Consider the following 26383-nt stretch of genomic DNA (forward strand, 5'->3'; position numbering starts at 1 on the left):
AGGTAGAAGTTAGGACTTGGAGGTGCAATACCTCTTTCCAGCCACTTAGGGAGCCATGATTCAATGTCAGCCTTGAATGCCCAAATCCTCTCTCTCCCCAGTCCTAGGTTATCTCTGGCCTGTGGCTGATATCAGGGCAGGAAGGAGGGGAGGAAGACAACGGGACAAGGCCTGTGTGGAAAGCACACTCACTGACCCTGGCTTCCCCAGTCGGCTGTTCACTGTTGCCCCCACCCATCAGCTCTGGTTCCCATGTCTCCTTTTCTTCTACTTTGAGAATAATTGTCTCCCCTAGACCTTTTCCTACCCAGGCCAAAGAATAAAGATCATAGTTCAATAGTCCTAGCTCAGCTCTTTTCAAGCAGCCCAGTCAGCCTATGTCAAAGACTTCATGTACCAGTTTAATAAACAGTGGCCACAGAGGTAACAATAATAACAATAGTAAGAAACAGTGTTTGTGCCAACAGCAGGACAGCTCATTCTCCATTATAACTGGTTTCTTGTTCACGTGGGCTTGGGGATGGGTGGGGAAGGAGAGGGTTTGCTCAGACCCTTTCATGCCTCTCTCCAGCCCTTGGTGATCTGGGCTCTCAGAAGAGCATCTGTTTCCATTCAGTAGAGTAGAAAGTTCCTTCTTGGCTTAGCAATGCCTTCTGAGACCTCAGCCTGGAAGCTGGCTTGTTCAGTGGGCTGTGTCTCTCCCACCTTGGGATGCTGGGAGCATCAGAGGCAGCTGAGCTGGGGCTGCTGACTTCCTCGGTGCCTGTGGGCTGTGGGATTTCTTACAGGAATGGAGGTCCTTTGCTGTACCAAGATATGCTGAGGGTGTGGGCAGAGATGTGTGTCCAAGGGGGCTCTTGCTCTGTGCCTGACTTCTGGGGGATCCCCAGGTGGACAGGGTGGGGTGAGGGGAAGCAGTTTCCAGCACTGCAGGGGGACAGCAGCATCATGGATCAGACTGGAATAAAAGAGACCAACAAAGAAATCAGATGATTTGAAAATGGACAGAGTGGTGGCATGCAAAATTAATCTCCTTTACTGAAGCTTTTTGCTCATCTCACTACCCTCTAGAGGCCTTTCCACCCACCTTCCTATCAGAATCAGTTCTCTGGAAAATGTCTGATAGTCTCATTCTGCCAGAGAACAGAGAATGGTAAAGCTGGGTGTGTTCCATACTCTGTATTTAATGGGAATCTCTGATCTAAGGAATTTCATAATGGTGGCATCCCAGGTTGTCACTTGCTGGGAAAGAAGCAAGTGTTGGGGATGTAAGGGGGTGTCTCAGAGGCATTAAGCCACTAAGGATGGTTTGGTACCCTCAGAGGAGAGGAAGGGAGGGAGGGCACAACAGGTAGAGCAAACAAGCTCACCTTCCGGACATTGTAGATCCAGTTGAGATAGGCTGTGACCTTGGTGTACACTCCCGGGGTATTCGGCTGCCCACAGCCATGGCCCCAGCTCACGATGCCCACTACTTGCCACCGGTCAGAGCGATACATCAGAGGCCCACCGCTGTCACCCTGTGGGAGGCCAGAGCAGGGGCTACTGGAGAGGGCAGGCAGGGCGGGGGTGGAGGGGTGGGCTTCTCCTTCCTCCCCTCTCTGCATTGGCCCCTCTGTTTCCTGCTCTCCAGCGTGCTCTGCTGTTCCACCCTCACCCCTTGTGCTCATGTTGTTCTTGCATCCTGCAGTGCCCTTCCCTTTGGGGCAAAAGTGTTCTGTGGTCAAGTAAGTTGTGGGTGTGCTCTTAGCCCTCTCTCGGAGATCCACAACTTGGGTTCTAAGGGGTTCTATGGTAAGGGAGCCTGATTATCTTTTTTTTTTTTTTAAACCACTGTCGGTTTAAAAAAAATTTTTTTTAATTGATTAATTTTTGACTGCATTGGGTCTTTGTTACTGCGCACAGGCTTTCTCTAGTTGCGGCGAGCGGGGGCTACTCTTCGTTGTGGTGTGTGGGCTTCTCATTGCGGAGCACAGGCTCTAGGTGTGTGGGCTTCAGTAGTTGTGGCACGTGGGCTCAGTAGTTGTGGCTCGTGGGCTCTAGAGCGCAGGCTCAGTAGTTGTGGCACATGGGCTTAGTTGCTCTGTGGCATGTGAGATCTTCCCGGACCAGGGTTCGAACCCGTGTCCCCTGCATTGACAGGCAGATTCTTAACCACTGCGCCACCAGGGAAGCCCTGTGATTATCTTTGTTTAATCTAGTAGTTCCCAGATTTATTGGACCACTTCAGGACCTATTTCGTGTCAGCCACTGTTCTAGACAATTGGGATTCAATCAATGAAAAGAAGATCCCTGCCCTAAGGGAACTTGAAATCACATGGAGAAACAGAGAGAGAGAGAGAGAGAGGAGAGAGAAAGAGAGACAGAGAGACAGAGAGAGAGAGGGTGAGGGGGAAACAAGCAAACAACAAAACAGACAAGGAAATGTCAGATAGTGAAAAGTGCACTTATTTGGGTGTCCTTCTTACCAGCTCTTATAGCCCCTGGGGCTTCTTCCCTCAGAACCCGATAACTCTATAGCTGAACTGCCTGTTTTTTCACCCCCCCACACACTGTGAGCTCCCTGAGGGAAGACACTGTCCCCAAAGTTCAGCATTTACCTGACATCAAGTCATCAAGAGACTAAGAGATGCCTTTCGAGTGAAGGAATTTAATGACTGAGAATGGGGGTGGGAGTAGGGTTTGGGGTTTTAATGAAAATGGTTCAGAAAATCCTCTGGGTGGGTATGTGAGAATATATTCAGGGATTGGCCAGTGGGATGGGCTGAGGGGAAGGTGCACCAGGGCTCATCCAGCATAAGATGGGTTTTCTCTAATGTAGTTAGAGCAGCTTGAGGACAGCTGTAAAGAAAACAGACCTGGGGTTCCTGCCCTCTAGGGGCTCATACTCTTTTAAATGATGGGAAATAAGAGTGGGTGAGGAGGGCTTCCCTGGTGGCGCAGTGGTTAAGAATCCACCTGCTCATGCAGGGGACACGAGTTCGAGCCCTGATCATGGAAGATCCCACGTGCCGCAGAGCAACTAAGCCCATGCGCCACAACTACTGAGCCTTCGCTCTAGAGCCCGCAAGCCACAACTACTGAGCCCACATGCCACAACTACTGAAGCCCGTGCGCCTAGAGCCCGTTCTCTGCAATAAGAGAAGCCACGACAATGAGAAGTTTGCGCACTGCCTCCGCAACTAGAGAAAGCCCGCGCATAGCAATGAAGACCCAACATAGCCAAAAAAAAAGAAAGAGCGGTTGGGGAGTGCAACATCATCTTTGCATGTGAAATATACATTTGAAATCTTTCTGCTTCTATCTATCTGTCTATCTATCTGTCCATCTGCCTTTATATCTTTATCTGACTATAGTCCTTCCCTCCCTCCCCTCCTTCCTCCCTTCATCACATACTGAGTGCCCACCATATGCAAGACTTCATGGGGGGCATTCATCCTCTGAGCTTTTTCTTCAGGGCAGACATCCCCTATCTCTATAATTCCCTCATGATCCTTGGAGGCCCCACCTGACAGGTGTCCACACCGCCCTCCAGGATGCCTGCACACAGCATCTTCTCGGTGACCTCCCCCTGGTACGCATCCTCTGCATTGCACCGAGTGCTGTTAATGAGCTGGACAGATGCCTGCAGCAGTATGTCAGATATCTTCCCTGCAGGTTGAAAACACACTCACATTCCCATTCTTGCCTTCAACCCCCAGCCCAGGATATTCTCTGGGTTGCCTGGTACCTTGGTGCTTGGACCTCCAGGATGGGTTTTTCTAAAGGATGGTCCTCCTTCCCATCACTTTCAGGAGCTGCTCACTTAGTCCTGTGGTCCTGAGCCTGGGACTTACCTCCGTCCTGTTCTGTAAAGCCCCATCCGATGACCCAGAGTGGGGTGGCTGGAGGAAGCTCCTCGTCAGAGAAGGGCAGGCAGATGGGCCTGACTGTGTCTACCAGGAACAAAGAGGAAGAGGGGACCCAAGGTTCAGGAGAGCCTGGCAGCTAAGCCCTCTGTAAGTGTTGGCACCATGGTTTCTGTAACGTACATTTCATGGGATGTTAATAGAAGTGGCATGAAAAAAAGGTTCTGTGATCAAAGAAGTTTAGAAGATGTGAGTTAAACAAAATAAAACAAATTGTTTAAAAAATTAAAAAAACTTCTCATATCATTAATATACTAATGTGCTCCAGGAAGAGAGCTATAGTTTAAAAATGTTTTCCAGACTTACATGAGAATGGAACCCTTTTTTACCCAAGGGACCAGTGTCCTGTGGAAGCTACCATTGGAAATGCTGATCTAAATACTACCCAACGTAAACATGAGTCATCGAACAGAGCTGTTCAAAGAATCTATGGGCTGCCTTAACAGTAATGAGTCCCTGCCCCTGGAGGAGAGCAAATGGGCCCAGTGACCCCTTGGCAGGGAGATTGTGCAGGCTCTTGCCATTGGTTGGGGTGGAGGATGGATTAGGTCATCTTTTAGGTCCCTCACAGCTCCAAGATTGGATGAATCTGTGATTCTCACTTGAGGTGCTCCATGGGGAGAAAACAGACCTCAGAAGAATCTGGCAGGGGTGGGGTCAGGTGTCAGCTGATAGCTCGAGGAGGCCTCATGGCTTCCATGATGTTAGGCCGACACATTTGCAAGAAACAATAGGCAAACTGAGGTCGTGGGAAGAGAAGTGATGTGCCCAAGGCCACTTAGTGAGTGAGCTAGTGGCAGAGTTGGAGTTCTGTTCCCAGGTGCTAGCTCTCACCGGAGAATGTGAGAGGGAGCTGCAGCTTCACGAGGGCCATGTCCTGCTCTCTGGGGGACGTGATGTTGGGCTCAATGATGAAGATCTTGGCCACAGGCAGGGATGGGAAGTTGCCCAGTTTGTCTGAGCCGGCCCTCACCTTCCAGTTGGACACATGGAGATGCTGCCTGGGGACGGAGACAGTGCAGTTCAAGTCTGAGCCAAGCATGAGGAGGCTTTGCCAGAGGCTGGGTCCCCAGGGCCCTGGGGAGTGTGGTGCTGGCTGCCCCTGCCTTGGGAAGTAATGATGGTGAGGGCAGGGGTGGTGGAGGAGGGGCAGTCTGAGGAATCATCTACCACAGGTCAAATTCTAAAGGGGAATTTGATCCTTTTCCCTGGCGAAACCTGCCCAAAGAAACTTCTAACTGGAGGGCTGGGGAAGGGGCTGTCCCCAGTGCCTGAGCTCTGGGTCCTGACACTCTCTGCTCTGGTGCTTTTTACTGGCTCTGCTACTCATGTGGTACTTGCACTTGTCTTCCTTCCGACACCAGACACAGCTGAGTGTGCAGGAGTGATTTTCCAGGGAAAGGTTTATAGCTTTTGTCAGATTCTCCAAAAAGGTTAAAAATCACAGGCCTACACTGTGTGCTCCTCCAAGGCAGTGATGGAGTCTAATGCATGAGGGTACCTAGTACCTAGTAGGTACTCATAGGTGTTGAATGAATGAACGAATGAATGAATGAATGAATGAAGGTGAAGAGAACCTGGAGCGGTCTTTCCCCAGAGGTATGGGCAGTCCTGTCTCTACTGGCCTGTAAGAGGATCTATCCTTTTTCTTTAAGTTTCTGAATATAATGAAGGAGTGGCAGTGACTCTGGACCCGGAACCCCTTCCTGGAAGACTGGCAAAAAGGGAGAGAGTTCTCAGGACTCCAGGCAGATGAGAAGAGCTTTTGTGCCGTGAATGATATGGGGGTAGAGGGAGGACACTGGGTACCTGGTGGCTTCCCACCTGGAAGGGAAGAGGTCAGCCTTGGTGACTAGCTCTGCTCAGACCCCCAAGGCCTAACAAAGGACATCATGTCCAGTGTCTCACTAGGGTGGCCACACCCTGGGGCACGGTCTTTAGGGGGAGGAGTGGGGTGGGAGAGGGCATCAGAAACCAAGTTGGGAGACAGGGGACCCAGGCACTCAGGCCCCTCTGTGGCTCTGACCCCCGGGGCGCCCTCGTGTGGGCCTTACCGGAAGCAGTGGGCTGCCGTGAGGATCCAGTGCGGGTCCAGGATGCTTCCTCCACAGATGTGTTGTTTGTTATACTGGACGCTGACCTGCCAAGGCCAAGAATCCACAGAGGCCACCTCCCCACCCACCACCCGAGGGACCTTCAGGCTCTCTCCGCAGGCTGGACTCAGTAGAAAGGAGGGAGAAAGCAGGAATCAGACTCTTGCGAGTGAGGACTGCCTCCCCTTAGAGCACCCAGTCTATCCTGAGCAGGGCCCTTAGGACTGGGACCGGGGGCTGGGTCGGGGTGGGAGGACCACGCCAATTTTGAATTATTCACAGGGAGACGTTGAGTGTCCCAGACCACAGGCTTTCCCCCAATCTCCCTCTCCTTTTTTCTTTTTTTTCAGCTTTGTTTGAGTTTAGGAGTTGATATTGTGAACATGGGCGTGTCCATTGTGCCAGCGTTCATGACCTTCAAACTAAACAGGGACACAGAATTATGAAAGTTCTGCCCAAAGGGGTGTCCCCAGCTCTTCCTACTGAGTAACAGTAAACAGACACCCACAGGCTGCTTTGGGATTGGAGAGTGGGAAGAAAGTTCCAGCAATGGATCTTCCCATCCTGAACTCACCTTTCTCCAAGTCCCTTCCCCCTGCTGAGAGAGTCTCCCAATTTGACATCCTGTTCCCTCTTTTTCACATCCCACTCTCCTGGCTCTCACATCTGACTCGCAAACTCTTAAAAAAAGCCTCCAGTTCCACCTCCCCGTCCTGTTCTCAGCCTCTCCAATCCTTCTGGCAGTCGCTGCCACAGTGGTGGTTCTAAGGGGGAAAGGCTACCACCCTTTTTGGGCCTATGCCTGGCAGGGGCTTTTCAAATACCATCTAATTCCAAACACTGTTTTCTACATGTCACCTCACTCCCCCACTCAAAGCCCCTTAGCATCCCCCTTTGTCTGTAGGGAAGAGTTTAAATTCCCCCTTCTGGCAGCCTTCTGCTGTCCTTATATAAAGTTTCTGTCTAGCCAAATCGATCTGCTGCTAGGTCCCTAAAAAGTCTTTCTGTTTTTGCTCCAGGAAGGGCCTGTCCCTGAGAGGCTGTCTCCTCTCCTGTTTATCTAGATCATTGATCATTCAGCAAATTTGAATTGTGTGCCTACAGTGTCTCAAGGGTGCTGGGAAGAGAGTGGTGGACAAGACAGAGAGATGGACATGGTCCCTCCCTCCCTGGAGCCTACAGTTCATTCTGTGATGTTTAGCCTGGGCACTTCCTCCAGGTCACACAGTCCCTGGGGATTTTCCTCTCTTGGCATTTCCACAGCCTGCCTGGGTGTTGGCCAGCTTTTCTTGTTGTGGTTCGGTTTTGTCTTCTCAGTGAGACAGAAGTCTCCTCAAGGGAGGGTCTGTGGCTTAAGCCTCTTTGTGACTCCAGGGCTTTTCAGCTTAGCACGTTGAGTGATGTGAACATTCATTCATTCATTCATTGACCAGCCACCATGGGTCAGCCCTCACTCACTAGGTATCGTGGGGGTCACATGATAATGACTAAGAGTCTGAGCATCCAACAAGGAAGCATATACACTGCTAAACTGCAAAGGCGGCGAGGATGACCCTTCTCCTCTAAGGCGGCCCAGTTTCTGGCCATCTTGCCAGGCTCTGCTCGGTTCTCCCATGAGGCTGGTGGGATGAGCAGGGCTACAGTGCTTGTTTTGTCTTCTGATCTCCTCTCAGAGCTAGGGGGTCTCCCGGGATCCTCTTGGGTAGTCGGACTGAAGGGCTTCTTGGGAAGATGAACTTAAGAGAGGTCAGGTGAATTACTCAAGGTCACCCTGGAAGCCAGTGGACCTGGTGCCCAGGTCTCCTGCCCCTCCCCCCACCCCACCCCAGGTGCAGCTCTCTCTGAAGCATGTCAGCCGGGACCACTGCTCAGCTTGGTACTTCCTGCACGTGGCCTTGCACCTCTCTCTTTGCTCAGCCATTAGCTCCTGAGGACAGAGGCCTGGCGGTGCTGATACATTCTAACCGTTCGACGAATCTTTGCTAAATGGGATGTGGGTAATCAGATCTTGGACAGATGAGCTGACTGTGACAGAGGAGGTTATGTGGGCCCTGGCCAGGGGTGGGAGGGGGTGGAAGCCCAGTCCTGCCCTTTCCGGTTTTCCTACTCTCTCTCCTGGGTCTCCGCCCAGGTTGTGGGACTGAGCGTGGACAGTAAGAAGGAGTTCTTACTGTCAACCACTTGAAGGAACGTTTACCTACAAGCCCAAGGCCAAGGGAGTAAGGTTGGGACAAAACAGCATGACACCTGGAGTCTGAGGAATTTAAGAATGAGGATGAAGTTCTTCCCTGCTTATTGCTGGCCCAGGACCCAAACCCTCAGAGATGGGGCGTACTCACCAACGCACTGCAGGGAAACCAGGGAGCCTGAGAGACAGGAGCTGGAAGGGAGACACAGGGGTCCTGTGGTTTCTGCTTGTCCCTTGGCTGGGAGGCAGGGACTCAGGTCTCCCAGCACTGTTGATTAAAGTCCCCTCCCAGGACCCGGGAAATACGGAACCTGAATGGTGGGGCTGTATAGACACCGTACTTTCACCCAGTTCAGTGCGATTTAATGCAATTGGATTCTACAGCACTACTGATAAGCATCTACTACGTGCTGGACCCTGCCTGAGTCACAGCCCACCCCGGGCTCTTGGCAGCCTGAGATGGAATAGAGCAGAGGCTGGGGCAGTGTCTGCTGTACTGCGGGCTCTCCAAACAGAAGAGGAATGGGATTTCGATGAAATTCCAGGCAAATGATCATTCTGCTCCTCTTCCTGTCCTTTTCAAGGTTTACTCTTTGATGAATAAGCAGCCCTCAGCAGCATCCCTGAATGCAAAGAAGCCAGCATCCTCTCTGAGTCACTCTGCTGCAGGGTGACAGTTTTCCTGTAGATGCCGGGCTCTGACTCGGGGTGGTGGGCACGGGAGTGGTGCATTGACAGAGGCCATGCAGCTTCTCCTCTGGAGAGTTGGAAATGTGGGGAGGGCTTACTCTGGCCTGGAGGAGAGGCAGGAAGGACAAAGTGGCCTTTGGAATCTTGCCTCTTGGGCTTAATAGGGAACATAAGGCCATAGGAAACAAATTTGGTTTTCTTAATTGACTGATGAAAGGCCACCAGCTTGTGGACAGCACACTTTGTCCAGCTGCTCCTTGTATTAAAACAAAGAGTCAATACAGAAAACCTCTCAGAAATGTGATGCTCTAGCTTTTGGTATCCGACAGTCTGCCTGGCCAGGAGTTCTTTTTGTTGTCTGGCTTAAGTTTGCCTTGCTAAGTCTGTTCAGGGTGGGCTGGCTGCAGCCCCGATGGCATCGTCCACATGTGAGCCTTTGTGGGCCAGGGGTGCCCCCTCACTTACTCATTTGAGTTTTGCACCTGAAGCTCCTGCATGTTCTCTGTGATTTTGACAACATCCAGGTCTTGGCCTGGGCCAATCTCCACGGCTCGGAAGGTGGGTTTGCTGCTCATGTTGGGAGGGAAAGAGAGGGAGGGAGAGATGTGAGCTGGGGCAGGAGTTTAGACCAAGAGGGTAGGAGTAGTCCCCACTCCCAGGAGAGGGGGCAGCAGAGACTTCTGGGTACGGCGTGGCAGGGGAGTGGAGGTGGCCTTGGTCAGTGAGGGTGGTGACTGCTTTGCTAGATGACAAGGGATGGTCCCTTGGCATCCCAGGATTCAGCCCTGGGCACAGTGCTGATGTGGACTTGCTTTCTCAGGCAGGGAAGCCTGGTCCTGAACCCAGAGCCCTGGACAAATGTTACGGATGTCCTTTGATAACTCCCAGCTCTGTCCCTGTTCTAAATGTCCCGCGGTTTCTTCTGGTTCACAGCGAGGGGAACAAGGAGGCAAAGGAACCAGGTTAGCTCTCCCCTCACCTTGGAGGGAACTGAATGTGGATATGTGGCTCTCCAAACAAGGCATCTGGTCTAAATTTGGTAGTGGGGTACATTTATGGTCCCTTTGGAGGTAGGACAGGCCAAGATCAGGCATCACATGCATCCAGACAAACATTTCTCTCATTTGGACCACTCTCCCTCTTCCTCTCCTCTAATCCATGCTTGTCTTTATCAAACCTTGGGTGTAAGTCTTCCCTCCTCCAGGAAGGTTTCCCTGATTAATCCCATCTTTCTGATGGTACCTGTACTGAATCTCCCTCTTTCCCATCTCTCCTATCCTTCCCCATCCAGCCATGCTATACAGAGCTAGTATAAACTCTGTATGCAGGCGTGGGTCAACCTGAGCCACTGGCTGACTGGCACATTCTCACATTCCCAGCCAGGAATCTGGCACTACCTGGATGACCCAGGCATGGCACCTGGAAGACTGAAGTCTAGCAGTGTGGGGTTTTGTGCTGAGAGCCCTCAGGACTGAGGTTCTTGTCCTGGCTCTGACACTAGCTTGCTATATACCCTTGGTAGGTCATATTCCCTCTCTGGGTCTCTCTAAGCCTCAGTCTTCCTCTGTATAAAATGATGGGTGGACCAGATGATCTCTAGAGTCCTTCCCACATTGAGCCATCTAGGGTTTTGTGGTCCTGGGACAAAAAGGGCCTCCTAGCCAGGGAAATCTGAGACCCAGAAGGAGGGATCATGGTGGAAATGGACATTCCCAGGAGAGTTAGCCTCTGTTTACCAGTTACATCCTGATGAATAATCCTGACCAGCTTTGATCTTGTAGAGTTTAAGAGAGAGATGGCTTGGTGCCTTAAAGAGCTCCAGAAGGACAGAAATTGCAGGAGCCTTTTACCTTAAGAGCCCCTGGAGACACCCTGGTTTCATAATCAAGCTGCAGCCTGCTCTGCTGGTACAGCTGACGCTGCAGTTGGCTGGACTGCAGTAGGGAGGAGGGGAGGCTGCAGCCAGAAGCCTGGGCTGGGGTGGCTGCTGGGGGAGGGGAAACAGCAGGGACAGGACGTGCCTTCCCAGCTCTCCTTGAAAATGAAGGTGGTAGGGTATCCTCTTCAGCGGGTACTGGATGTTGCACCCCATGGAGGGCAGAGAGCAGGAGAAGCCTGATAACCAGACAGCAGAAGGGCCAAATAGGTCTGATGGATCGGTAATGGCTGCCTGCAGCACTTATTGAAAACGGACCTTGAGGCTGCTCTAGGGATTGATGGAAGCGGGTTCTGTGACTGATAGATGAGGTCTGCTTAAGATTTATCATTTCTACCTAGTCTCTGCGTCCAGTGTCTCAGGATCCTGAAGTTGGGGGCTTGCCAGGAAGAGATTATCCCCTGTGCAACTGAATTCATGGGTTCTTTTCTATCCTCTCCAGTTAGGCTGTGAGTGATCAACTGTCTCCCCTCCCCTCCCTTTATAAATGAAACCTCCAGAGAAGAGAGAAGTACCCAACCGAGAAACAGAGATGCTTCTGATGCCCAGGAATTAGGGAATCTTGGGCACAAATGCCAGCCCTCTCCCTCCCAGCTACCATCCAAGCAAGTTACTTACCTTCTTTGAACCTACTTCTAAAATAGATAGAATAATAACTACCTTTCTGGTTTTTGCCAAGATCAAATGAATATAAATACGTAATGCTGATTACCCTTCTTATATCCTTTTTCATACACTGAAGATTTAAAACTGCTTTTGAAATTTGCTGAGAAAGCTGAGATTGCTGATGAAGGCCCAGTGAAATCAGGTTCATTTAAACTAAATTTTAACCAATGGGACTTTGAATAAGTAAATCAGACTTTTGTATTCTGGGGCAGGGACAGCGACTTGCCAAGCCAAGAAGGAGTGAGGATTGAGGAGTAAAGGAAAGGAAAGGATTGCAAAGGAGCTTGAACTGTGTGTGTGTGTGGGGGGGGGGGGGTGGCAGTGGGGGTGGGGGAGGGGTGGGGCAGATATCCTCTCTCTGGTGCCTCTTAACCATCCTATGAGGTTGGTATTGCTTCCCCCAGTAACTCTTGAACATGTTGAGGCTTAGAAGATTTAACTTCATGCTGCTCATAAGGGAAAGTGCTTCAAAAGCAGCTCTGACTCCAATACCTATACTTTTCAGGAAAGAGGGAGGAGGGAGGAAGGAAGGAGAGGAAAAGGGGAAAGAGGAAGGAAGAAAGAAAGGGAGAGAGGTCATGGGGCGAGGTGACAACCTCCAGAGCCTTGGCCTGGGTACCTGTCATAGCCCATCTGCCCACAGGCTGTCTTGGCCAGAGCTTCTGTGAAGTTGTCGAAACAGGCGGAGGCCCAGTTCTTTGTGGCCAGGTCCAGCACCTGCAGGGTGGATCGGTCGCTGGAGAGGCGGACTGGAAGGGGAGGAAGCCGGGTCAGCTCAGGGCAGGGACCCATGTGGCCTATCTCCCACAGAATTCATCATGTGACCAGCCCAAACCGGTAGCCCAAACCCTACCAGGAACCGGGGAGCATCACAGAACACCAACCCTTTCAACCTCAAGGGAAGTTCCTCCATTTGGCTTTGCCAGATTGAGTCTCATTCTGACAGTAGCTAGGGTGACCAGATGTCCTGGGGACAATCTCCATTTTGACCTTTGCCTTGGCATAATTATTAATAGCTCTTTATATGTATAAGTTTTGATGATATATTACATGGCTTCCCTACCCATAGTTCACACAGCTTGCCTAGCCTGGGAAAACTTCGCAAAGAGGAATGTTGCTCTTTTTCCATGTAAGGTCAGAGAGGGGAATGCTATTGGCAGTAGGGTGGCAGGGCCCATAGGCATTTGACTTCTGATAAAAAAGAGCAAATACACATAAAAAAGAGCAAATACACAGGAAGTTACTCAGCCTTGCCCCACAAAAGCCCCCATCACCCGTGTCCTGGGCTGTCTTTTCTTTTCAGAGCCCAAGTAATAGGTGGACCAAGTTGGGCTAGAACAGTCCAAGAAAGAACATGGGTTTTTATGTTTGAAACATCTTAATATTCTTTGAAGGACCTAGCTCAGTCTTGTTCCGTAATGTGTTACAATAAACACTTACCTAATGAATGGAGGGATCAATAGCTGGCTAACGGCCTTAATGGTCTCTTTCTAGTCCCCTTGAAATAATAGATTTCAGAGAAAGGAGGGAACTCCCCAAGGTCGTTCCATTCAGCACCCAGGAGCAGCAGGAATGGGGCAGGCTCAGTTACAATTTCCTGTCCCCTCTGGCCCACATTTGTTCATCAAAATTTACTGAGTGTTTGCATGTCAAGTATTGGGGACCTAGTAGACAAGACATGATCCTGTTTTTAAGAACCTTACAACGGGGAAGGAAAGTGACTAGTCTAGTCAGGTGGCAGATGTTGTGCAGTGGACCAAGGGGACCTGAGTCGACTTCCTGCCCTTACCACTCCCCTGGCCCCACAGCCCCTAGACTCACCTGTCACTGGAGGCCCATCGGGGAATTTCTGGACACAGTGCTGCTCATCCTCCCCTGAGGCACAGTCCTGCTGGCCATCACACAACTGCCCCCTCGAGATGAAGTGGAGGGGCTGCCCGCAGAGGAAGTAATTGTCCAGAACCACCTTGACTGTAAGGCAGGGGCAGGGAGGGGCAGAGAGGGCTGACGGTCAAAGCAGGCAGCCCAGGGGCAGGAGAGATTGTTTCCCTGAAAACATGCTGGGCCTGGAGACAGGCAGATGTGGGTTCCAGGCCCAGTTCTCTCACTTAGGAGCTGGTGTTCTTGGTCCTGAGCCTCAGTTTCCTCATCTGTAAAATGGAGATAATAACATCTGTCCCTATCCCTAAAGATGGCTGAGGAGTCAACCAAGATCATGTGTGGGGAGCAATTTAGAAACAGTCCCCACTAGTCTCTCAACCCCAAGTGCTGGCACAGTGCCTCTGTGGATGGAGAAGACAGCCCTGGGCCTGGAGTCTGAAGACCCGAGTGCTGGCTCTGCCACCTACTGTGTGAATTTAGACCAATCGCTTCCCCTTTCTGGGCCTCACAGGGTTGCAGAGAACGTTTGATGAGCTGGTGGCTGTGAAAGTGTCTCATCACTATCAAGTGCAGTTCTAGGATTTGGTGTTTTTATCTGGGGTTGAAAGACCCATTAGGAGGTTGGTGTTTTGCTTTGTTTTTGTCTTCTGCCTCCTGCCTTCAAGATTCTATTGCTCCTTTGCTGTCTTAGATGATGGGAAGGAGTCTAGTGTTTTTAAGTCCTCAGAAAATGCAATATGGTTTTGGAAGTTTTAGCCACGGCAATCAGAGAAGAAAAAGAAATAAAAGGAATCCAAATCGGAAAAGAAGAAGTGAAACTGTCACTGTTTGAAGATGACATGATACTATACATAGAGAATCCTAAAGATGCTACCAGAACCTACTAGAGCTAATCAATGAATTTGGTAAAGTAGCAGGATAGAAAACTGATGCACAGAAATCTCTTGCAATCCTATACACTAATGACAAAAAATCTGAAAGAGGAATTAAGGAAACACTCCCATTTACCATTGCAACAAAAAGAATAAAATATATAGGAATAAACCTACCTAAGGAAACAAAAGACCTGTATGCAGAAAACTAGAAGACACTGATAAAAGAAATTAAAGATGATACAGACAGATGGAGAGATATACCATGTTCTTGGATTGAAAGATTCAACATTGTGAAAACGGCTATACTACCCAAAGCAATCTACAGATTCAATGCAATCCCTATCAAACTACCAATGGCATTTTTCACAGAACTAGAACAAAAAATTTTACAATTTGTATGGAAACCCAAAAGACCCCGAATAGCCAAAGCAATCTTGAGAAAGAAAAATGGAGCTGGAGGAATCAGGCTCCCTGACTTCAGACTATACTACAAAGCTACAGTAATCAAGACAGTATAGTACTGGCACAGAAACAGAAATATAGATCAATGGAACAGGATAGAAAGCCCAGAGATAAACCCACGCACATATGGTCACCTTATCTTTGATAAAGGAGGCAAGAATATACAATGGAGAAAAGACAGCCTCTTCAATAAGCAGTGCTGGGAAAACTGGTCAGCTACATGTTAAAGAATGAAATTAGAACACTTCCTAACACCATACACAAAAATAAACTCAAAATGGATTAAAGACCTAAATGTAAGGCCAGACACTATCAAACTCTCAGAGGAAAACATAGGCAGAACACTCTATGACATAAATCACAGCAAGATCCTTTTTGACCCACGTCCTAGAGAAATGGAAATAAAACCAAAAATAAACAAATGGGACCTAATGAAACTTAAAAGCTTTTGCACAGCAAAGGAAACCATAAGCAAGACGAAAAGACAGCCCTCAGAATGGGAGAAAATAGTTGCAAATGAAGCAACTGACAAAGGATTAACCTCCAAAATATACAAGCAGCTCATGCAGCTCAACAGCAAAAAAACAAACAACCCAATCCAAAAGTGGGCAGAAGACCTAAATAGACATTTCTCCAAAGAGGATATACAGATCGCCCACAAACACATGAAAGGATGTTCAACATCACTAATCATTAGAGAAATGCAAATCAAAACCACAATGAGGTATCACCTCACACAGGTCACAATGGCCATCATCAAAAAATCTAGAAACAATAAATGCTGGAGAGGGTGTGGAGAAAAGGGAACCCTCTTGCATTGTTGGTGGGAATGTAAATTGATACAGCCACTATGGAGAACAGTATGGAGGTTCCTTAAAAAACTACAAATAGAACTACCATATGACCCAGCAATCCCACTACTGGACATGTACCCTGAGAAAACTATAATTCAAAAAGAGACATGTGCCACAATATTCATGGCAGCGCTATTTACAATAGGCAGGACGTGGAAGCACCCTAAATGTCCATTGACAGATGAATGGATAAAGAAGGTGTGGCACATATATACAATGGAATATTACTCAGGCATAAAAAGAAACAAAATTGAGTTATTTGTAGTGAGGTGGGTGGACCTAGGATCTGTCATACAGAGTGAAGTAAGTCAGAAAGAAAAACAAATACTGTATGCTAACACATATATATGGAATCTAAAAACAATGATTGTGATGAACCTAGGGACAGGACAGGAATAAAGATGCAGACGTAGAGGAGGGACTTGAGGACGTGGGGTGGGGGAAGGGTAAGCTGGGAGGAAGTGAGAGAGTGGCATGGACATATGTACAGTACCAAACGTAAAATAGTTGGCTAGTGGGAAGCAGCCGCATAGCACAGGGAGATCAGCTCGGTGTTTTGTGACCACCTAGAGGGATGGGATAGGGAGGGTGGGAGGGAGACGCAAGAGAGAGAGGATATGGGGATATATGTATAGCTGATTCACTTTGTAATACAGCAGAAACTAACACAACATTGTAAAGCAATTATACTCCAATAAAGATGTTAAAAGCAAAGAAAAAATTGTAAAAAAAAAAAAAAAAGTCCTCAGGGAACAGATATTTCCATACTTTCCAAACTGTCCTGGCTCCTCCTGCCTGACTGAACTCTCCCTTGGCCTGAAGCTCCCCTCTGCAGCCCAGCATCACCACTGGCTGACCCTAGGAGTGGTGGTAACAAGTCTGACATGGCCCTGCTTATCACTGCTAAGCGCTTTCCTTGCATTGTCACCTGGAATCCTGACAACAACTTTAGGAGCCAGGTGCCATTGTGAACTCCCATTACAAATAAAGAAATGGAGGTTTAGAGAGTTAGGGTTTATTTCCCAAGGCCACTTAGCAGTCAGGTGTTAGAGCCAGGATTTTGATCAGTGTCTGTCTAGTTCTAAGGCTCTTTGCTGCCTCTCCGCACCTTCCCTGAAGGAGCTCAAAATGTGATCTTATGGCCCCGATGCTCCTGGTTTGAGAAGCAAGGGAGAAAGAGCAGGTCAGTCAGATATTTCCTGGACTTTCAGAGTTTGGTTCATGGTCAGGAGCCTGGGTGAGGAGGGGTCCCTTCTGCCTCCTGGGGTGAAGCCAGGACACAGCGTCACCAGTTGAGCCCCCAGAAGCCAAAAGGTTGAGGGAGCCCAGCCCAGGATGGAAGTTCACGTTACCTCCTCTGGTTGCAGAACCTGGGGGTCCCGGGTTGGAAGCTGCACAGGGCCTTCTGAGACAGGGAGAGCCCGACTCTAAATTATGTACTTGTACCTGCCTTGGATCACCCTGAACCTGGCCCTGTCTTCTCTCTCCACTATGGCAGGGCACGTGCTCAGAGTAGGCAGGCTCATCTTGATATTAGTCTGAGCCAAACTGGCCTAGGACAGTAAATCTGCTGTTGCTGCACACCCACCACCGCTTTGGGCCAGCCAAGGTCAAGAGGAATGATTTGGAGTTATCTGCATCTCACGTACTGATAGGGAGCTCAGGGACCTGGGTGGTGTTTGTGTTGTGTGTCTGCATTTCCACCACCACGAAGTAGAAGTGGACCTGCCCAGTCAGGGCTTGGAGACCTGTCCTAGCCCTGTCCTCGACTGCCACACCCCCTCTCTGCCTCAGTGCCCAAGTGGAGAATGAGGCATTGGATGATCTCTGAGCGTCCTCCAACGAGTTGAAGGCTGCTGCAGGCTCCTGGAAGGCCGTCCTGGCCTGGTGAGCAAACACGTGGCCTCGGCCACATCTCTACACACTTGGTGATGACCTACACTTTTGCACAACTTGGTTTTTATCCAGGTACTTTACGCTCGTTACCTCATTGGTTCTCTGATATCCCTCTGAGGGAGGCAGGATGTTTTACAGGTGAGGAGACTGAGGTTAAGAGAGGTCGAGGGACTTACTCAAGGTCACATAGCAGCAAGAAGGGGCAGCGCCGGGATCCCCGACCCAGGTGTCCTGATTCCTAGTCTGGTCCCCTCAGCCCTACTTCCTGCGTGAAAGCTGCGGTCAGTAGCCTGCTGTGACTATGGGGGTGGGTGAAGATGGGGACTCAGTCACAGGATGTGCGGGCTGAAAAGGGAGGGACTGTGGGAATCGGGGCTCGCTCAGTTTACTCTTCTTTGCCCCAGAGTGGCCTGCCTGGGATAACAGGGGGTCTCAGGCTCCTGCCATGGTGAAGCCAGAGCTCAAGGTGGGGAGAGGTGCTGTCTGCCTGGGCATCTTCCCCGATGCGTCCTCCCTGTTGCCCTCCTCATAAGCAGACATGCTGCCTGCTCCTCCCAGCAGGGCTGCGGATCCACCCCGCTCTCTGTCTGCAGACTTGGGGCGGAGCAGGCAGGGGGCCTGGCTGCTGTGCCATTGCCTGAGTGGGTTTGTAACTGGTGCAAACTGTGCTTTCCCCGCAGAAGAAATCTCCTGGGATAGAATCCATCTGGGTAGATGGGGGCTGAGTTCATCTCCCTCTCACTCTGAGAGGAAGGCTCCCTTCAGAGCAGGGGTGGATACAAAGCTCTATGCAGATCACCTGGCCTTGACTCTGCTGGGGTGGGGAGTGCTCTGAGGTGAGGGCAGGGGAGGGGTGGGTGGGAGCTGCCACTTGCTGTAGGGGTGGAGGGGGGGCATGGGGGCCGGAGTGAGGGCTGCCACTTACTGAGGACAGCCACGGTCATGATGATCAGCAGGCTCAGCAGTGCTGCGATGATGGGGATCCCCACCTTTCTGAAGGTCTCCAGGGAGGTGCGGGATTTGCGCAGGGGGGTGACATCTGTGAGGGGGAGGGGAAGAGCCTGCAGTCAGTACTCGGAGACCACCCCTGCCAAGGCCCACAGCTTCCCCACCCTCTGGCCCCTGGTGCGGAGCCCAGGAAAACTTTGGGGACCGTTTTGGTTGATGCTGGGGTTATTCCTGCAGACTAGGCTTAGCTTCCTCAGCATAGGGGCCCCCCACCTCCTTTCACTTACCCGGGCGTGTCCCTCTTGCACAGGTGCTCCTCTAGCCCATGGCACCTTCTCTCTGTCTTGACAGCCTCTTCTAGGATGTTTCCTTCTCTCCAGTCTGACCTGCGTGTGTCCCAGGAGAGGCACATACCCTTTCCCTTTACTATCATGTATCCTCTTTCCTGACTTGTCTTTTGATTAAACTATAAGCTCCAGGAGGGCAGGGGCTGCCAGCACAGTGTGTGCTTAGTGGAAGCTTAATAAATACTTGTGAATGAAGGTGACCTAATGGCCTTCATCTCCAACTCAGTTCAACACACAGCTAGTCCCTCGAAAGGTCCTGTCTTTAAGGAGATTCCAATTTGGGGGAAGAGGCAAACAGGGACACAATTGCCAGTACCACCAGACACCATCAAGACACTTAAATGGGTCTTTCTAGGTGGAGATGGGAGAGGGAGGAGTGGGTCCAGCTTGGTGAAGGCCTGGGTGTTGGGAGCTGTGAGCTGCTGGCGTGCCTGGGAGGTAAGGTGGGTAAAAGCATGTTTTGGAAGCAGGGCTGGCAAAGTCAGCTTGTGGAGAGTCTTGACTATCATGCTAAGGGATTTGGATTTTATCCTGAGGGCAGTGAGGGACCATGGAAAGCTTTTAAGCAGCAGAGAGATATGATCACATGAATATTTAGAACTATGACTCTTTCATCAGGGAGGAGATGGACTAGAACAAGAGTCTGGGGTTCGGGAGACCGGGAGGGACCTATTGATGTCTAGAACAGAGGCAATAATAACTATATTGTCCACTTCACGTGGCTATCCAAGGAGATGGAACATGGCAAGGCTTTAAAAGATTAAATTCTCACCGAGTGTCAGGGATAGGCTCTTTGGTGTCCCCTCTCCTTGCAGGCAATAAGCTGGGGAGGTGCCATGGGGACTTCTCCAGGGAGAGCTAGGGCAGGAGTTATAGCAACCCTGAGAATCCCTGGAAAGCAGTAGGCCAGCTCTCCTCCCCCTCATCTGCACATGGCTTTCTCCTTTACCTCCTTCCAATTGTTCTTCAGATGTCACTTTCTTACTGAGGCCTTCTTTGACCTCCCTATTTAAAATTCAATCTTCCAATATTTCCTATCCTCCTTCCCTGTTTTATTTTTTCAAAGCATTCATCACCTCTAATGTGCTGTATATTTTACATATTTTGTATATCATCTAGCCCCTTCCAACCCTGCCTGAAATGAAGTCTCCAGGAAGATGGGGATTTTTGTCTGTTTTGTTCACTGCTGAGTCCCTGGTGCCTAGAACAGTGCCTGGCCCCTAGTAGGAACTCAAAAAATATGTGTCAAGTGAATAAACGGTTTACTCTTTGCTTGTTCTCTTCAGCACATCCCTTCTGCCTTTCTTACAGGTCTCATTTTATTCTTTCTGGAATGATGGCTAGTTATGTTTCTGTCTCTTATGTCATTCCTCAGCTGTTCAAAAGCAGAGAATGGCACCCTGCCAGAGACTGGTGCCCAATAAGTGCGGATATCATTGGATGTGTTGATAGGGAAAGCGTAGGAAACTCTTATGTTTCCTCAATAGGGAGAGGTTGAACCTCAGACCCAGAGCTCTGGCCCTAAGGATGTGGGTTGGTATTGCCTGTTATTATCAGGACCTGGCAACAGAGTAGGTTATTAATAATGTCGTCGGATATTGTTTTTAAAGTTCCAGCAGTGAGTGTTCAGCACTGTCCTCTTTCCTGCAGCCATGGACATGGAGACATTCTGTTCATTCATTCATGCCTGATGTCTTCATTGAGCACCTACCTCTGGGGATAAAAGGTTGGCTTGTTTTCCCAGAAGTGAATGACTTATTGGGAGTCCTTTGATGAGTTCCCTTGTCCAGGGCCCAGTGTCTCTGCCTCCCTGATGTTCTCACGGAGAACATCACCAGGAAGCGAAGGGTTTTCTTGGTTTATTGTCTATAAAGTTTATTGTTTATAAAGTTAACCAACCCGCTGAGCTATGAATAGCCTCCTTGCCTGCCACTGTTCCTTCCTCCAGCCTGTCCTGCCGAATGCTGCCAGACAGACATATTGCTCTCATCCCATCACGTCTCTGCTCCAGAACCCTCAAGGGGTCCCCATGACTTCTGTCTCTGGACCACCCTCTTCTCTGGGCTTTCAAAGGCAGTGTAATTTGGCTTCCCTCTCCCAGCCAAATGGAATTCCCACTGCTAGTCCTCGCCAGCCCCATTTCCACAGGAGCAGTTTCACTCCCTGGTCCTTGCACAACCTGAAATCATTCTTAACCTTGGAATCTTCACTTGGCACTGATTTCTCCCTCCCGAGCTCCCTTAATTGTTTTCTGGTTTGGCTGTTCCCAGGCTTACTCAGGTGGTGGAGCCCTTGAATGTCTAGTGTTCTTTGGGGACACCACGGAATATTGATATATTAAATTCCAAAGTAGAAACTAGGCATTGTTTTACCTGCTGAAGATTATATTGTTTGTGATCTTTATTAACTCGTGACCCTGAAATAAATAAGCTGTCAAAGTAAGTGGGATTGGTCATCTCCTTATGAAGCTGTCATATTAATTTGTCTTTGCTCACTCGTTTTGCTGATCAGGTTATCAGGCATAGGTATCAATGGTTTAAAAAAATGGAACAGGAGGAAAAAAAAACCCTATATTTGGGAATACTTCATCTATTAACTTATTTTTCTCTGGTAAGTCAGGCAAACACTGCCATTTTCTATTCTACCAGTGAAAACACCTTTGTCCAGCTTGTTCCTTGGCAGCATGGTCAGACTGTAAACTCCATGACGGTAGGGACTTTGGCTGTTGTATTTACTGCTGTAGTCCCGTGTCCAGCCCAGGGCCTACCCCGTGCAGGCACTCACAGTATTGTTGAAGGGATGAGAGAATAAGTAACTGAATGAATGAATTAGAAAATCACTGCTGTTGGCGTTTTAGGTTTGATGGTTCTATTTCCCCAGAGACCATGCCTCCTACTTGTAGAATGAATCCTGGAGATGACACTTGCTTGATACATGTTTGGTGAATGGTGGATGGATGTCTCCCGTAGCATTTAGCGCTTGGAGGTGGTGGTGAGGACCATGCAAGAGGGGTTTAGTATCTACTTGGTAACTGAGTGAAACTGAGATAGACAAAGGAAAGCCAGACCTGAGCTTACCGAGGCTGTTCAGGGGTTGACCACTGTCAGGTTCCTGTAATTGAAGGAAAAACAGTCAGTGAGTTGAGTGAGGGAACCTCTCAGGCTGGGGTTAAGAGCCCAGGAAAGAGCTCTTATCTGCATTCCCTTCTCCCTGCTGAGTCTAAGGTGGGGGGCTCTATGATATCTAAATAATTGATTTAAAATATAAAATTCAGTTATTCATCTAAATGACCTGATACAGCAGGTTTACTAATTGTAGCAACTAGTTAGCAATTGAAAAACAACTGGCTGCTGGGCTGTTGTGTGTATTGCTGAGTTTCTTAAGATGGTTCTGCTCGCCTGTCTGTTTTTGTCAATTATTTGCCTACTTTGATAGATATTGTAGTTCTGTAAAAACTTGAACGGACACTTCACCAAAGGGGATACTTCCATGGCCAGTTAAGTGCCAAAAGATGCTTGACGTCATCACTCATCAGGCCAATGTAAATTCAGACCACAATGAACTATCTCTACAGAGACACCAGAATGGTTAAAATTTAAAAGCCTGACAATACTAAGTGCTGATGAGGATGTGGGGCAACTGGAAATCTCAGACACTGCTGCTAAGAGTGTAAATTGGTACAAATATTTTGGAAAAAGGTTTGGCTGAATCTACTAAAGCTAAACATATGACTATTCTATGATTCTTTTTTGTTTTGTTTTGTTTTGTTTAAATTTGGCTGCACCAGGTCTTAGTTGAGGCACGTGGGATCTTTGTTGTCACGTGCAGGATCTGCGTTGCGGCATGCGGGATCCTTTAGTTGCGGCATGTGGGATCTAGTTCTCTGACCAGGGATCGAACCCGGGTCCCCTGCATTGGGAGCTTGGAGTCTTAACCACTGGACCACCAGGGAAGTCTCAGTATTCTATGATTCTATGACCAGGAATTAGGGTCAAGAGAAATGAGTACATCTGTCCAGCAAAACACCTGTACATGAATCTTCATACTAGCTTCATCCATAATAGCTAAAACTTGGAAAAACCCCAAAGTCAATCACTGATGGAATAAACTGTGGTGTATTCATATAATGGAATATAATTCAGCAATAGACAAGAATAAACTAGTGTGAAATGCAATGACACATGGAAGAATCTCCGAGACATAATAATGAAAAAAAGAAACTAGACACAAAAGAGTATTATTTCATATATATGATTAAAAGGTAAAGTTAATCCATGGTGATAGAAGTCAGGATAGTGATTATACTGGGGGTTATCTGAAGGAGCACAATGGAGCCTTCTGGAATGTTAGAAAACTAGATCTTGATCTAGGTGTTGGTTACATGGGGGTATACGTGTGTAAAAATTCATTGAGTGGTATACTTTAGATTTGAGTACTTTACTGAACATATGTTATACCTAATAGAACAAACAGACAAAACCAAAAAACTACCAGGACACTAAGTTATTTCTGTGAGTGTAGTCTTAGGTCATCGTGAATACACATACACAAATGCACACAAGGCTCTGTTCTTCCACTCATTTGCACCACTACACATGCACTCAGCATACACACAGCCACATAGGGGCACACACAGGAGCCCGCACATAAAGGCTCTCATGCAAAGTACTTGCACCCTTTCCTGCAAGGCAGAGCTTAGGGAAGGGTGCTTCCTAAGTTCATTCTCTCCTGCCTCCCATGACTCTCTTTCTTTCCTTTCCTCGTCTGGCATAGGACCTGGAGTCCCTGGGCTGGGCGAGGCCTAGGTCTCTACCCAGGGACATGCCTGCCCGCTGGCTGAGGTCATGGCCGCCCCAGTGGAGGTGGAGGAGCTGCAGGCCCTTGGACATTTCCAGGGGGGAGTTTTCCCAGTCCCATCTGGGAGTGAGAGGGCCTCTTCTAACCCCTGGGTGGGTGTCCGAGATTAGAAATTGTGGGGTCCCTGGGTGCTGCCTGCTCCCATGGTTGAGCATGGCGGACATAGTCGTTGGGAGAAGGAGCTTCTTCCTTTTTCCCAAACTGCTGGAGGGATGTGCCTGGTTTTGCCCTACGGGGGCACTAGGCCACGGGCGGCTGGGGGATGCAGCAGAGATAGCTAGGCTCTGCAGGGGCTGAGCTGGTATTCGAGTTCTGCCTCCTATTAACTGGGAGCCTTTGGGCAAGATACTTAACCTCTCTGAGCTTCAGGTTTCCCCTCCCCTCGGTAGAGTGGGGAAAATGACACCTACTTCAAAGTGCTCCTGTGAGGATGCGATGCGATATCTGATGGAAAGTGCCTGGTTCATAGAGAGAACTCTCCTCCTGGGCCTTCCATCCTGTGCCCCCGGGCATTTGGCACAGAACTCTATTATAGCACTCTCCCGTCGGGTGGTCTCTATTTCTTATTGCCTTTGTGCCTTCAGTGCCTTGCATCCGGCTTGTACCTAGTAAAGGCCCAGCAAATGACTGCTACACGGAACTGAACTCTGGGCTCTGCACTGTAGTTCCTTCCGGGCCGTCTCTCCTCCACCATCACCAGGGCCTGGATAGGGAACTAGTTCCAGGATGAAGATGAGAACGATTCTGGCGAGTCTGTTGCGGTAGCCACAGAGCCAGGTGATAATCTTACCAACAGTAATCTGTACACAATTGGCGCGTAGCAGTTTACAAAGCCCTTTTGTCTAACTCAAATACAAAGGTGAAAAGAATTGACGCTCATCTGATAACCAGAGTGGGTAGCATTCAATAGTTAAGTATCAAACAAATATTTTTGGGTGTCTGTGTTGTACCAGGCACTGCTCTGGGAGCTGTGGATTCAAAGACAAATGAGAAATAATTACAGCAAGGATGGGAGAAGTGCCCAAACAAGACAGGTGAGGCCCTGCCCTCAAGATGCTGTATCCTGGGGTGGGGGAGTCAGGGGGAGAGTAGGAGAGGCCAGATCGTCAACAGATAAACCCAAAGAGTGATGGGTGCTATGCAGAGAGTAACATGGGTGATAGGAGACAGCGCCTGGCTGGATGCTTAAAATGGGAGGTCTAGGGTAGGGGTGAGGCTAGGGAGGGCCTCTGGCCTGAGACTTGAATGACAGGAAGTAGCCAGGCAGGCAGAAACAAGCTTGGTGTTGGAGGAACAGAATGGAGATCAGTGTGGCTACAGCAAGAGGGGATAAATAGACGGGCGGTGGGAAGATTCAACTGTGCTTCGAAGATAAAGGCAATAGGCCTCGCCAGTAGATTGGATGCTTTTGGGTTTTTAGTGAACAGGTAAGAGGGCATTTGCTGAGATGTGGAAGGCTACAGGAGGGGCAGGTTGGAGGGTTATCAAGGCCGTGCAATTAGTGGCCAATCCCCTGTCAGGTCATTCTTTCTCACGGAATCTGCCTGCACATACATGTCTCCACTGGTTGAAGTAGGTAGGGTAAGTCTCTTTGTTTATTTTTCAGCAAATATTGACTGTTCACCTTTGATGGGTCCGGAACTGTGCTAGAAGCTGAGAGACAGACGGAACAAAAGAGGCTTTCGGTCTGTATTTTCTGGGGCCTTGGATTCCTCATCTCTGAACTGAAGTGACCCTAGTACCCCTGGCTAACATGTTTTCGATCGCTATCAGTTGAGTAGTGGTTATTAAACAGAAAAAACAATCCATACCTTTTTGAAAACAAAAGAGAATGAGGAAAAAACCCTGCAAGATAGAATGATAGAGGCTGCGATTATCTTGGCCATTACTGCACCCCTGGTGTCTCCTACAATACCTGGCACATAGTGGGTATTTAATAAATCTTTGTTGAATGAAAAAATTAAGGAAAATACTGCAGTTTCAGGGTTCAGTCCTAGGCCAGCCTTGAAGACGCTGACTGAGGTAATTCACACAATGGAATATTATGCTGCAGTCAAAACACATGAACTGTGGTGCCACAAAGTAATATGAACGGCGTGAGCAATTTCATATTAAAGGAAAAATTAAGTCCCAGAAGATTTCATCTAACACAGAATCTTTTTTATTACAAAAAAGCAAAGAAATGGTGAACATGGAAATCAGGATGATTCTAGCACCATCTATGGACTATTGAAGATGTACAATCAAGATATGTTGAGTTGATAAACAAAAAGGACTCACCCACCTACCTCAGCAAGGGGATCTCCTGGTTAGATGTAGGTTATTGTTAAATTCTAGCTTTTGTTTTGGGTGGTGGGTTTATGGAGGCTTATTACGTTGCTGAAACTGTGTAACTAGGTGGTGAGTTATAGGGAGCCCTGCATGGACCAATAGTGAAAAATGCCATGAATCAATGATTATGATTTATCCAGGGCTGTGCACCTGAGGGTCAAAGAGAAAATAAAAAAGCGCCCGCCTGGGGCTTCCCTGGTGGCGCAGTGGTTGAGAGTCCGCCTGCCGATGCAGGGGACACGGGTTCGTGCCCTGGTCCGGGAGGATCCCGCATGCCACGGAGCGGCTGGGCCCATGAGCCATGGCCGCTGAGCCTGCGCGTCTGGAGCCTGTGCGTCTGGAGCCTGTGCTCCGCAACGGGAGAGGCCACAACAGTGAGAGGCCTGCGTACCGCAGGAAAAAAAAAAAAAAAAAAGCAGCCACCTGGTTCTGCTGAGGGGTTTGAGGCTCA

General features: G+C 49.1%; 1 protein-coding gene across 1 annotated transcript; it reads right to left on the bottom strand.

Moving 5' to 3' along the window:
- Positions 1-1100: 1100 nt before the first annotated feature.
- On the bottom strand, positions 1101-23590 carry TMPRSS4 (transmembrane serine protease 4; the record flags this gene model as incomplete). Its single annotated transcript, XM_081240660.1, has 13 exons — positions 1101-1133; positions 1371-1520; positions 3509-3651; positions 3837-3935; positions 4743-4909; positions 5963-6122; positions 8341-8381; positions 9345-9449; positions 12101-12230; positions 13303-13452; positions 18375-18488; positions 21822-21855; positions 23558-23590. The coding sequence occupies 13 exons, from the start codon at positions 23588-23590 to the stop codon at positions 1101-1103; spliced, it is 1359 nt and encodes a 452-aa protein (XP_081096786.1).
- Positions 23591-26383: the final 2793 nt, after the last annotated feature.

This window comes from Mesoplodon bidens (genome assembly GCF_964165515.1).
Source record: "Mesoplodon bidens genome assembly, chromosome: 7".
Taxonomy (NCBI): domain Eukaryota; kingdom Metazoa; phylum Chordata; class Mammalia; order Artiodactyla; family Ziphiidae; genus Mesoplodon; species Mesoplodon bidens.